This window comes from Macaca mulatta, chromosome X, assembly GCF_049350105.2.
Source record: "Macaca mulatta isolate MMU2019108-1 chromosome X, T2T-MMU8v2.0, whole genome shotgun sequence".
NCBI classification, from domain to species: Eukaryota; Metazoa; Chordata; class Mammalia; order Primates; family Cercopithecidae; genus Macaca; species Macaca mulatta.
The window spans coordinates 24279235-24293143 of record NC_133426.1 but is presented as its reverse complement, the minus strand read 5'-3'; the positions used below and the strand labels follow the sequence as shown (position 1 = coordinate 24293143).

The 13909-nt window shown below is 42.6% G+C and overlaps 1 protein-coding gene across 1 annotated transcript in view; it reads right to left on the bottom strand.

The window, feature by feature from the left end:
- Positions 1 to 9816, bottom strand: part of PDK3 (pyruvate dehydrogenase kinase 3) — a 73917-nt gene extending 64101 nt beyond the window's left edge. The window contains exon 1 of the mRNA XM_015127111.3: positions 9503 to 9816. Coding sequence (XP_014982597.1) covers positions 9503 to 9608 — 106 coding nt within the window. The 5' untranslated portion in view covers positions 9609 to 9816. The remainder of the gene's footprint in view (positions 1 to 9502) is intronic.
- Positions 9817 to 13909: the final 4093 nt, after the last annotated feature.

Below are 13909 nucleotides of genomic sequence, written 5' to 3'. Positions count from 1 at the left end.
AGAGACAGGGGTCTCACTGTGTTGCCCAGGCTAGTCTCAAACTCCTGGACTCAAGTGATCCTCCTGCCTCAGCCTCCCAAAATGCTGGGATTACAGGCATTAGCCGCAGTGCCTGGACCAATTCTTTATTTAAATTTAAAAGCTGGTCAAGATGCAATAAGCCAAGTTAGATATCTTTACCCTCAACTAAATTTTTCTCTTCCCCTTTACTTTGGAATAGTTGGTTCCTTTCTCCAAACAGGTTGGTCTAATTCCTGGTGACACCTTGTAGTAGAAAAACTACTGCTTACAGGAAAAAAAAAAAAATCGGTCATTTACATATGTAAAGGTACAAAATAAACACACTCAGAAGCACAACAAGATTGTTTTTCCCTTTTCCTAACATAATTTTTTAAAAAACCTTTTCATTTTCTCCAAGAACGCAATCACTGTTGTCCCCAGTGGTGATCAGACTTCGAGGAACAAAATGACTTAAAAAAACAAGACTTTGCAAAGGGAGTCATTTGGAACCAAAGTATCTCCAAAGTATCTTAAAATACTTTCTAAAGGAACAGAAGATGGCTGGGCCCTTAAACTTTAAGAATAGTAAGAATGGGGAAACTGGCCGCTACCTTCTAAGAGCTAAAGGCTCTGAGGTTCACAGAGCCAGTGTGATTATGACAGAAATCAAAATATGAAGTTTTGTAAAAAGATGGCAGGGCTGTCAGACAATCTGCTTTCTGATGGTTTTATTTGAGAGGTGCTATATTTACATGTGGGGACACTATGGAAGTTTAAACTTGGCTGGGCACAGTGGCTCACGTCTGTAATCCCAACACTTTGGAAGGCAGAGGCAGGTGGATCACCTGAAATCAGGAGTTCGAGACCAGCCTGGCCAAGACAGTGAAACCCCGTCTCTACTAAAAATACAAAAATTAGCCAGGTGTGGTGGCGCATGCCCGTAGTCCCAGGTACTCAGGAGGCTGAGGCACGAGAACTGCTTGAACCCAGTAGGCGGAGGTTGCAGTGAGCCGAGATGGCACCACTGCACTCCAGCCTGGGCGACACAGTGAGACTCCGTCTCAAAATAAATAAATAAAATAAATAAATAACCTTATATAACTGACTAAATGAAAGTGACATAATGTTTAATAACCTCAATATGGAGTCAGGCATGCCATCAGTAGTTGCCATTCATGTAGCACCCACTCTGCAAAGCAAGCTGAGCTGAGGAAGCTGTGAGAGGTTACAAAGAAGAGGTAAGTGCCTGTCCTTTGGAAAGAGACAATGAGGATAAAATCTAAGAAAAGGAGGCAGGAGCAAAATCTCTTTAATGCAAGTGTGGCTGTGCAAAAGTAACTGGAAAATCAAACAAATGGGAGGTCAGTCTGCAGGGAGGGGACAAAAGTGGTTAACACGGGAACCAGAAGCCGACAGGGCGAGACTGGAAGATGAAAAGCAAGTCCAAAAGAAAATGTGAATCATTTCCTACCAACTCATTCAACATTCAGAAGGTTCTATCTTTATGCCATAATAGTCCAACTTCTCCTTTTCTTATATAATTAAGAGAATTTTTAATTTATCACAACTGCTTAAGGGAAAGAGAACTCAAATTTGGGCAAATATAACAAGGAGCCACCATAATATTAACTGCCAGTGAAAAACAATAAATTGATCCAAAATTCCAAAGAGGTTTACAGAAAAAAAATATGGAACAAGACATGTGAAAGTTATATTTAAGGAAATAAATTCAGGCCAGGGACAGTGACTCATGTCTGTAATCCCAGCACTTTGGGAGGCAGAGGCGGGTGGATCACCTGAGGTCAGGAGTTCGAGACCAGCCTGAGCAACATGGAAAAATACCATCTCTACTAAAAATACAAAAATTAGCCAGGTGTGATGGCAGACGCCTATAATCCCAGCTACTCGGGAGGCTGAGGCAGGAGAATTACCTGAACCTGAGAGGCAGAGGTTGCAGTGAGCCAAGACCACACCACTACTCCAACCTGGGCGACACAGCAAGACCCTGTCTCAAATAACTAAGTAAGTAAATAAATAAATAAATAAATAAATTCAATAAATGTTTATTCTGAACATTAAAATGTGATGTTTTCACTGCTCCCAATAAGGAATTAACATATATTTATCTGAAGCCACACTGTCCAATAGAAATATGTGAGCCAGGCCGGGCACGGTGGCTCACGCCTGTAATCCTAGCACTTTGGGAGGCTGAGGAGGGCGGATCACCTGAGGTCGAGAGTTCAAGACCAGCCTGACCAACATGGAGAAACCCTGTCTCTACTAAAAATACAAAATTAGCTGGGCATGGAGGCGCATGCCTGTAATCCCAGCTACTTAGAGGCAGGAGAATTGCTTGAACCTGGGAGGCGGAGGTTGTGGTGAGCCAAGATCGCGCCATTGCACTCCAGCCTGGGCAACAAGAGTGAAACTCCGTCTCAAACAAACAAACAAAAGAAACATGTGAGCCATATATATATAATTTAAAATGTCCTAGTAGCCACAACATAAAAAAGAAATAAAGTTTTTGATAATATTCCATTTAACCCAACATATCTAAAATATTACCATTTCAACATGCAATCAATATAAGATGTACTGATATTTTACGATTTTTACATTAAGTCTTTGAAATCCAGTGTGTATTTTATACTGAAAGCACATCTCAATTCAGAGGCTAAATTTCTATCAAAAATAATTGACCTATAAAGAGATTTCATAAAATTTACAGGTGATAAAGTGGGTTTACATATCCAAAATATTCCACACAGATGTAAAAATTAACTGAATCAAGTATCCGTTTTAAATTTAAATTGAGTCAATTCAGTTTTTCGACCACATTTCAAGTGCTCAAAGGTCTCATAGCTGACAGGTAGTGACCCATATGGGACAAAGGTCTATAGAAATAAAGTAATAACTATAAAGATAACCACTAGAACCAAAAATTCAAGCCTAGCTATTTATTAAAATAAATATGGCAAAACAAAGCAAATATATAACATAGGAAAACTGAGGTATTAAAAACAGAAAGCAACAGAACATTACAAATGCGGACCATTACAGATGACAGATCTATCATATCAGTAAGTATAAATAGGTTAAACTTACCGCATGAAAAAGATTCATTCACAAAGCAAAACCCAACTTTACACTACATTTAGAGACATATTTAGAGCAAAGTAATTCAGAAAAACTGAAAATAAAAGGATGGCAATGCCATCCCAGGAAATATAAACAAGAAAATAGGGAACTAGATCTCAATGTCAAATAAGGATGAATCCAGGCCAAAAAGCCTTCAACTAGTAAAAGGGCAGCACTCTAATGCTAATGGGCATATCTCACAACGAGGACATGAGTTAATAAGCATCAAACATAACATTGATAGTCATAAAGCAAAATCTATAGGAGCTATATGGAGAAAGAGAATCATTATTAGGAGGCTTTAACTTCTCTTGTGTTTGATCCATGACAAATCAGGTGGATAAAAAAAGTAAAGTTACACAAAACCTAAATTACATCATATTACAGAGCTGATATATCACACTCTGCAACCTGAGAAGAGAGTATAACCTTTTTTTTGCTGCCCAAAGAACACTCACAGAAAACAAAAGTTAACATCAATAAATTAGAGAATAATTCAGACAACAGTCTGTAATCACAATGCAACAAAACTAGACATAAATAAAATTAAAATACAGAATGCATCTTCACTGGAAATTTTTAAACTCCCTCAAACAACTCTTCATTCATAGGAAAATAAAAACCTGAAGATGCAGAAGAGCTAAGAGAAAAAGGACCAAATACACACACATCAGCTGCTAAAGCAGTGCTCAGAGGAATAACTAACCTTAAACACTGAAATAAACAAAACAAAGAAGAAAGCATTTAATTTTATTTTCTTATACTTTAAGTTCTGGGGTACATGTGCAGAACATACAGGTTTGTTACATAGGTATACACATGCCATGGTGGTTTGCTGCACCCATCAACTTGTCATCCACATTAGGTATTTCTCCTAATGCTATCCCTCCTCTACCCGCCAACCTCCTGACAGGCCCTGGTGTGTGATGTTCCTCTCCCTGTGTCAATGTGTTCTCATTGTTCAACTCCCACTTGTGAGTGAGAACAGAAAGCACCTAATTTTTAAAAGAGCAAAATAAACCTGAGATCAGAGGGAATTATTAAAGTTAAATCAGACAATAAACTAGATAACAAAAGTCATAAAACTAATAAATCCAACCAAATAAAAAACAACTAACTTAAGAAGAAGGGGGGACAAATGTCACAGGGAAAATTAAGACTGTTCAATGACAACTATCTCAGCTATCCAAACTGACTTAAAAACCTCAATGAGTAGGATAATTTTATTTTATTTTATTTTATTTTATTTTTTTTTTTTGAGATGCAGTTTCACTCTTGTCACCCAGGCTGGAGGGCAAGGGCATGATCTTGGCTCACTACAACCCCCGCCTCCTGGGTTCAAGCAATTCTCCTGCCTCAGCCTCCCCAGTAGCTGGGATTACAGGTGTCCACCACTATGCCCGGCTAATTTTTGTATTTTTAGTAGCGATGGGGTTTCACCATGTTGGCCAGGCTGGTCTCAAACTCCCGACCTCATATGATCCACCTGCCTTGGCCTCCCAAAATCCCACGCTGGGATTACAGGCGTAAGCCACCGAGCCTGACCAAGTAGGATAATTTTCAAGAAAAATATATCAAAATAGACTCTAGAAGAGACAGAAAATCTACAGAGATCAATAACACAGAATAGAGAAAGCTGTCAGAGAGCAAAATTCCCCAAAACATACAGGTTTAAACACTTTCATATGAAGTTCTACCAAATCTTTAAAAAACAGATAATTCAAAAGATAAATTAGTCTTAGCATAGAAAAAGAAAAAAATTTATCTTCTTGAAAACAAAAATTTATCTTTTTGAAACAACCATGACATTGATAAGAAAATCTAACAGACCACACATACAACATCTACAGACAAACAGCACATGGATATCAATAAAACAAACCCAGGAGTTCATCATTCTATTCTCTCTACTTCTGTAAATGTTTAAGGTCTAGAGATCTATTGCACAACATGAAGAATATATAATAGATAATAAAATTGTACTGTATATGGGATTCATGCTAAATGAGTAGATTTTAGCTGACCTTGCCACAAAAATAAAAAAGGGTGACTAAGTGAGATGATAGATATGTTCATTTGTTTCACTGTAGTAACCTTTTAACTATATGTATCTCATAACATCATGTTGTATACCTTAATTATACACAATAAAATTTATGTATGTATTTACCTATAAATGTGCATCCCCCCAGGCTGGAGTGCAGTGGCACAAACACAGTTCACTGCAGCTTCAATCTGGGCTCAAGCCATCCTCCTGTCTCAGCCTCCTGAGTAGCTAAGACCCCAGGTGTGTGACACCACCACTCCTGGCTAATTTTTTTTTTTTTAAGAGACAGGATCTCGCTATGTTGCCCAGGGCTGACCTCAAACTCCCGATCTCAAGCCATCGTCTGTCTTGGCCTCTCAAAGCACTGGAATTACAGGCACCCGCCTAAGTTTTTTTTTTTTTTTAATTCCATAATAAAAAACTAAAATAAAGACATCTTTAATCAAGGAGAAAAAAATTCTATCTAGATATACCATTTTTTTTACCAATCAAAAGTTTGACAATAATGTGGTGAAGGCATAGGAAGATAGGTACTCTCAGAAACTTCTAGCGAGGGGGAAAACAGACAACCTTTATGGAAAGCAATTGACAATGTTCGTCAAAATTACAAATGCACATACCTGCTGATGTAGCAATCTCACGTTTAGGAATCTGTCCTATATATACACCCGGACATGCATGAAATGACAATGCGTATAATAATTCACTGGAGGGCAGGTTGCCATAGCAAAGACTAGAAACAACCTATTAATTGTAGCCATCAATAGGGAAAGTTGGCTAATAAATTCTAGTACATTCATATAACCAAATTCTCAGAAGACATAAAAAGGAAAAACAAAGTTCTGCAGGTACAGATATACAAAGGTCTGTTTCTAAGGTATTAAGATCAAAAAACAAGGTACAGACAAAGGTATAAACTGTCATTTATGCAAAAAAAGGGGAGGCCAGTGGGCACAAGTGGGAAGTAGGCTTTTCTGTGTCCTTTTGCACCTTCTGAATTTGGAACCATGTGGCTGTAATCTTAGGCCCAAAATAAAAATCTCATTTTTAAAAATGCCACCATTTGGAATGTACTATTGCCATTATAAATTAAAAATCCATTTAGAACACTTGTTATTCTTGCTATATTTGCTAACTGTGTGGCAGGCTATATTTCAAGTCAAGATGGAGTTCAAGAAACTTTCATTATTTTAAAAAGCATAGAGAAAAATACTGCACATAGATGAAAGGGGGCCAGTAGATCAGACAGATCATCTGATTAATGATGCTTAACCCTGGATATGCTTTAGAATGACAGGGGGATCTCCTAAAAATACCAATGTTCTGCTCTCCACCCCTAGCACCCCCAGATCATTTACAACAAAAATTCAGAGTATGAGGCCCTGGCCTGAAAACCACTCAAGTAAACGCTTCCAAACAGTGATTCAACAGAAGTCCAGGGGACATTTTGCTCCCCCAGGGGACATTTGGCAATGACTGGAGACATGTTTGGTTGTCACGACTTGGAGTGGGAGGTGCTCATGGCATCTAGTGGGTAGAGGCCTGGGATGTAGCTCAACTTCCCACAGTGCACAAGACAGTTCCTACCAAAATTACCTGGCCTGAAATGGCAAGAGTGCTGAGGCTCAGGAACCCCTGCTTTAAAATAAAATCACTGCTTCTGAAGTAACAACCAGTTTTAGCCTCCACTTTTGAACACGGGAAATAATCTCACTTACTGATGTGTGGTACATTCCCATAAGAAAGCCTATTTACCAAGGTTGTAACAAATTGTGTATATCCTATGTATCTCCTTTCTCTGGTCCCTGTCTAGTTACTCTAGTCAAAATGTATGTCCCATTTGTAAAGTACTCATGGAGAAAGGCATAAAGTTCATAAACTAGTAGCCTGTGGGCCAACTTGATCCATCCATCTATTTTGTTTATGCCAAAGTTATCTTGAAATATACTGAATTGGTGCCAATCAGCTGTCCCTTTGGAGCTAGCCATATACCAGGGATTTGTCACAGTCCTCCACTCGTTGGCTTCATTCACTTATCCACTGCCCGCTACCTGGCGCTTTCAGCGTCTGAGTTGGCCCTCTCCTGCAGTTTTCTCTAATCATACAGGGGCATGTAGCCTCTTCACTCCTCCTCTCTCCTCACCTTAAAAATATCCCACACCCATTCTGAATTCTCCAACTCCCACATTACTTGCCAAAATAGAACTGCTATGAAGAGACAGAACTAAGAGAAAAGTAGAAGTAGAGATGGACTTTTTGCAACAACTCCCTTCTTTTAGTTGTCCTGTCATTAAAGATAGGCTGATTAGAACCTGATTCATCTCTGGGTGTTACAAACTAGTCTTGTCACTTCTAGCAAATTCCACTACAACTATATCTAGCACTTGAAGGAAACCCTTAAGTTATTATGCTTCTCTCATGACCTTAGTGAATCCGTCCACCCCTCCCAAAATAGATCAGAAGACTTTTATAGGAAATATCTATCAAAAGATTTGGTAGTTTTCTTTTAGAAAGTTCATGCCTTCTCCTTTGAAATCACAATCGTAGAGTGGTGAGCTGTGCTTTTAAAGATCGCCTGATACAATCTACTCATTTTATCAATGAGGAAAATGAACCCCAAGTGAGGTTTGGTCACTTAGTCAAGGGCACATTCTGAGCTAGTGGCAGAGCCAGAATTAGAACATTTGTTTCCAGATACTGGCCCCACAGGTTTTCCATGATAACAATATCCTCCACTGTGGTTTTCCTGCTCACATAACATCCTTGCCAAAATACCTATTAACACGGGTAGACACTAGCTGCTATGGAAATCAACTAACCAAAATTTTGGCTGGCTATTGGAGCTATCACTTAAACTTTGAGGGGGGAAGAACTGGGCGTTTCTGGATTCCTTTTGTTCCTTTTATTGTGAATTATCCTGTCTCAGTTTACACTAATGAAAGGCTGATACCTTCAGAATCTTCCCTAAACCTAAAAGATGGAAAACGTGCCTATATTTATAGCAACAGCAACACTTCCTAAACTCCAAAGTCAGAAACTGCCTCAAACCTCTACAGTTCTCAAGACGGTAAGTAAAACTACCAACAGCTTTTGGGAGTGAAGTTTTAAGACACAAAGATCAATGTCTCATTGAACTTTGACTTTCATCATCATTCTCTGGCAAATTGGTTTCTAAAATTTTAATTTGGTCTCAACTTTAACCTATTCCTCTCTTCCTATCCTAGCTTTTCAAAAAAAAAAAAAAAAAAGTATGGACATCACTTTTTGCATATCAGGTCTTCCTCAAATGTTCTACCTCCTTGGCACTTTAGTTTTTATGCCCAACTGACACTATCACTGACACCCTTGACATTTACACAAAATTCATTAAATTAACAGACACCCCACAATTTCCCCTCGAGAGCTTAGAACATCTTTGCTGCTGGATTTATTTTCCTTCAGGGATGCTGAGTTCCATTCTGATACCTCAATGCACGCGTTTTACTTTTAGGTGTTTCACAACCAGCTCCTTCGTTTTCTGGGGAAACATGATCCAGTTAACAGAAGGTGGTGGAATCTATTCCCATCTCAGCTAGGCCTGAGGCAGGCTGGGAACCCGGATCTTCTTTGGTCCCACCTCAATCCGTGAAAGCCGCCCACCAGCCCACCGGACGGGGAAATGTGGGTGGGACACCAATGGAGAAGAGAAACGAAAGGTGCTGGCACTAAAGCCAGAGTTGTATTAGACCCTGCTCTGATGCTACGAACCCAGGCGTCCGCTCTTCCCAAGCATCTAAGGCGTCTGCAGTGCAGGCCTCTAACTGCTTTAACATAACCTGATGAAGACAACAGTTCGAGTCCTGCCACTCCAGCCACACAGCAACACCTTAGAGCAGAAAAGGGAAAAAATGCCGTTGCATAATTTATTCAACCTCAAGGTATTTCTAAACAGTTCTTACCCAACCAAAAAAAAAAATAAATCTAAAAATAAAAACATTAAAAAGCCACCCACGTCTCGTTCTGAAGTTTTAAGGGCTGTGAGGTTTGTGTCAAGTAGATGTGAAGCTAACGATGGCAGGTTTGGGGAGTCTCGCCTGCGATGAGGGTCCTGCAATGAGACGCCGTTTCTGTGTCTCTGGGTAAGTCCCAGGCTGGGTGCGAGGGGGCCAGGCCCTGCCCCTCCACGCCCCGAAAACCGAGCCTCAGGAGAGCCCCCCGGATATCCCCTAGCCCCGCCTGCGGTTCCCACGGACTTTACCCCGAAGCTGCGGAGATCTGGGGTGGCAGCCTGAATGGCGGCGGCCCCGGGCCCATGGGAACCCTTGGCCCCGTACTCACCGAAGTCCAGGAACTGTTTGATGGAGAGCGGCGACGGCGAGAAGCGCGAGTAGCGCTCGATCTGCTTGGGCACCGGCTGCTTCAGCAGCCACCGGAACAGCCGCATCCTCGCCGAGGCGGCGCACAGACCAGCCTAGACGCCCGGGTAGCCGCAAGGGCTGGCGCAGCCAAGCCGCAGGGATAAGGCACGTTTGCTAAGCGCGCACCCCGACCTCGATCTCGGCCTCGGTGCCGCCGGTGCAGCCGCCGCAGCAGCAGCAACAGCTCCCGGACCGCGGCCGGCCGCCCGCGGCTTCCCTAGGCTCCGCCTCGCTGGGCGGAGTCGGTTGCTGCACGTACGCGGCGCGCGAGGGGCGGCGAAGAGCGCGAGGGGCACGCGGCCGCGCGCGCCCTCCACTGATTGGCCGCCGCCGCCTCTGTGACGTTTCTTTTTTTGTCCCGGCGCGGCGCCAGAGCCCCAGCTCTCTGGCTCGTGGAACTCAGCCCAGCCCGGCAAGTGCAGCCGCTCTCGGCTCCGCCCCTGGCTGAGTTCTCCACTGCCGAAAGGTAGCCGAGGTGCCCGCGGACTGGGAAGAGGCCGGGAGACCGGAATCCGATCCTCCGAGCTGCTCAAGACCCTTCTCAACCGCAGGCGCCTTTTCAGGGAGGAGGACTTGCAGTTCACTGCGTCTTGACACTTAGATTTTACGGCCTAACTAGACTCTGTTTCATGGCCCAGCCCCACCCCCACCTCCCTGCCTCACTCCGGAGAGAACACCTTTGGAACACCTTTGGACTGGATTGTTAGGTCGCTGATTCTCTTTTTCGTGGCTCCTTGCCCCTCCTTCCCTCACAAGATTAAGTCACTAATTGCATTTCATGTCCCCCCCCCACCACCGTTGGACGGGATCCATTGTGAGGTCAAGGGTCACTAACATCCCCTACCTCCCCAGTGCCAGTGGACAGGATAATTGCAAGGTCACTGACTCTGTTTCATACCTCCCCCCACTACTACCATTGGAAAGGATCAAATGTAAGGTGACTGACACTTTCTTTCATACGCCTTCTCTACACCACCACCATAGGACAGCTCCCTTCACGCTTCACCACCACTTTTGGACAGGAGTCTATGCTTACACAGTGTTGGGTATTGTTTATCTCAAGTGTACTTGAGAGCCTGGCATGGTGGCATGCACCTATAGTCCCAACGACCCTGCAGGTAGAGGTGGGAGGATCACGTGAGCCCAGAAGTTCAAGATCTGCCTAGGCAACATACCCAAACCCCCCTCTCAAAAAAAAAAAAAAAGTGAACTTGAACTCAGGGCTCAGTATATGAAATTGTTATTTCCTATTATGAGTGAATAAACTACCGCTTACTTTAGCCATTTCCACCAAACCTTGTTTTTTTTTTTGTTTTTTTTTTGTTTTTTTTTTTGTTTTTTTTTTTTTCAATGTGTAAATATAAACATATGTAACTAAAAGGACAGGAAGAATGTTCTTTAAGGAAAGGTACAAATGTGACTGGAAACCACTCCTCGGGTCTCTGATTGGATTAGTTTTCTCACTGTATGAGATTATTGCTGGGTAGCTATTTAGCTTTTGTGCCCTCAGTGGATGTTTATGCAACCAATTCTTTGCTTAATAAAATAGTTGCATCTCTACTCTGAATGCAAAGAAAAGTAACATACACAGTAAAAGACATCAGCCGGGCGCAGAGGCTCACGCCCTGTAATCCCAACACTTTGGGAGGCGAAGGCGGGCGGATCATGAGGTCAGGAAATTGAGACCATCCTGGCTAACATGGTGAAACCCCAGCTCTACTAAAAGTATGAAAAATTAGCCGGGCGCGGTGGCGGGCCCCTGTAGCCCCAGCTGCTCGGGAGGCTGAGGCAGGAGAATGGCGTGAACCAGGGAGGCGGAGCTTGCAGTGAGCCGAGATTGTGCCACTGCACTCCAGCCTGGGTGACAGAGCAAGATTCTGTCTCAAAAAAAAAAAAAAAAAAAAAAGACATCCAGTGGTCTTCTAGACTTCTGGATTTTCAAGAACATCTTGGTCATCTTGGTAGTCGTATGTAGACTACCATGTCTTTTCCATTCAAATTAAATCAAAGCATTAAAAAAGACATACTAACAACTTCTTTAACCAGGAGCTTTACCAGAAGAGCTAAGTAATCCAGTTGGTGTGCATGGGCAGACAAAGAGAAGACCAGTGGCCTGTGGTTCCTAAAGTGCTTCTCAGGGGCTACCTGGAAGCGGAGCGGTAATTGGTGGCAGTCGTCAGTGAGCAGGAAGAAGCTGGATACTTGTTGAGAGGGAGATTTTCTCAGCCTAAGCAACACAGCGCTGATCTTTCTGAGCTTGCAAATGGCTTGTTTCACTTCTTCCTTTTCCACTGCACAAAATGCTACTTAAAATCCATTCTGTTGATTTGATTATTTAAACTTTCATGTGCCTAATTTTATTTCTGCTTCTCCAAAAGGTGACAAAGTCCTAGAAGTTGGGAACAATATGAAAGAGCCCGATATAATGTAAAATGTGCTCAGACGAGGCTAAGGTCACCTAGCCTGTCTGCGTTGTGGATATTTTTATGTCAGATTAAGATACCTGATTAATCTCCCTGGCATTTGTGACAGTCAAATGAAATAAACCATATGTAATATAAATACAAGGTACTGTACCTCTTGTGTACAGCAATGCATGTATTTTTACCTAATACTTTCATGATAACTTGCAGAGGCCAGAAGTGACACCAGTGTGTTGATAAATAGATCTTGATGAACTTTTTTCAACTCCTTGTACACACCAAGGTCTTGTGCAGACCCCACTCCCAGTGGCTCTCAAAAGTGAAATCCCTGGACCTGCGGCAGCAGCATCACCTGAGAACTTGTTAGAAATGCAAACTCTTGGGGCGGGCGCAGTGGTTCACCCCCGTCTAATCCTAGCACTTTGGGAGGCAGAGGTGGGCAGGTGGCTTGAGCTCAGGAGTTGGAGACCAGCCTGGGCAACATGGCAAAACGCCGTCTCTACTAAAAATACAAAAATATTAGCAGGGCATGGTGGTGTGCTCCTATAGTCCTAGCTGCTTGGAGGGCTGAGATGGGAGGATAGCTTGAGCTCAGGAAGTGGAGGCTGCAGTGAGCCAAGATTGCACCACTGCAAACCAGCCTGGGTGACAAAGTGAGATCCAGTCTCCAAAAAAAAAAAAAAAGAGGCTGGGCATGGTGGCTCCCACCTGTAATCCCAGCACTTTGGGAGTCCAAGGCGGGCGGATCACGAGGTCAGAAGATCGAGACCAGCCTGGCTAACACGGTGAAAACACGTCTCTACCAAAAATACAAAAGTTAGCCGGGCGTGGTGGCGCACACCTGTAATCCCAGCTACTTGGGAGGCTGAGGCAGGAGAATTGCTTAAACCCTGGAGGCAGTGGTTGCAGTGAGCCGAGATTGCACCATTGCACTCCATCCTGGGCCACAAAGCAAGACTCCGTCTCAAAAATAAAAAATAAAAAATAAAAAAAAAAGAAAAGATCAGATCAGGCCAGGCGCAGTAGCTCTTGCCTGTAATCCCAGCACTTTGGGAGACCGAGGCAGGTGGATCGCCGAGGTCGGGAGTTCGAGACCAGCCTGACCAAGATGGAGAAACCCCATCTCTACTAAAAATACAAAATTAGCAGGGTGTGGTGACACATGCCTGTAATGCCAGCTACTAGGGAGGCTGAGGCAGGAGAATCGCTTGAACCCAGGAGGTAGAGGTTGCAGTGAGCCAAGATTGCACCATTGCACTCCAGACTGAGCAGCAAGAGCGAAACTCCGTCTCAAAAAAAAGAAAAAAAAAAAAAAACAAGAAAAAAAAAAAAGAAATGCAAACTCTTGGACGGCACTGCAGCCCTACTGAAGCAGATCTGCGTTTTAGCAAGCAATGAGGGTCTTAAAGATATGGCCACAAATTATCTGATACTCCTCAAGAGATGGAGCTTAATTCCTCTCCACTTGAATGTGGGTTAGACTTAGCTCATGCTTCTAACAAAGAAGAGTGTGGCCAGAAGTGATGAGATCTCATTTCAGAGACTGGGGTCCTACAAAATACCTGATCAGTACTCCTCAAAACTATCAAGGGCATTCAAAACAAGGAAAGCCTGAGAAACTGTCACAGCCAAGAAGAGCCTAAGGAGATATGACAACTAAATATAATGTACTATCCTGGTTGGGATTCTGGAACAGAAAAAAAGGATATTAGTAATGATGAATGTTTGCGGTGATGGATATGATAATCATCCTGATTTGACCACTCTACATTGTATGTATCAAAATGTCACTATATACCCCATAAATATGTACAATTATTATGTGTCATTTAAAACATTTTTAAAGGATATTAGAATAGGGAGAGATTTGTTAAAGGATACAAAATTATAGCTATACAGGAGGA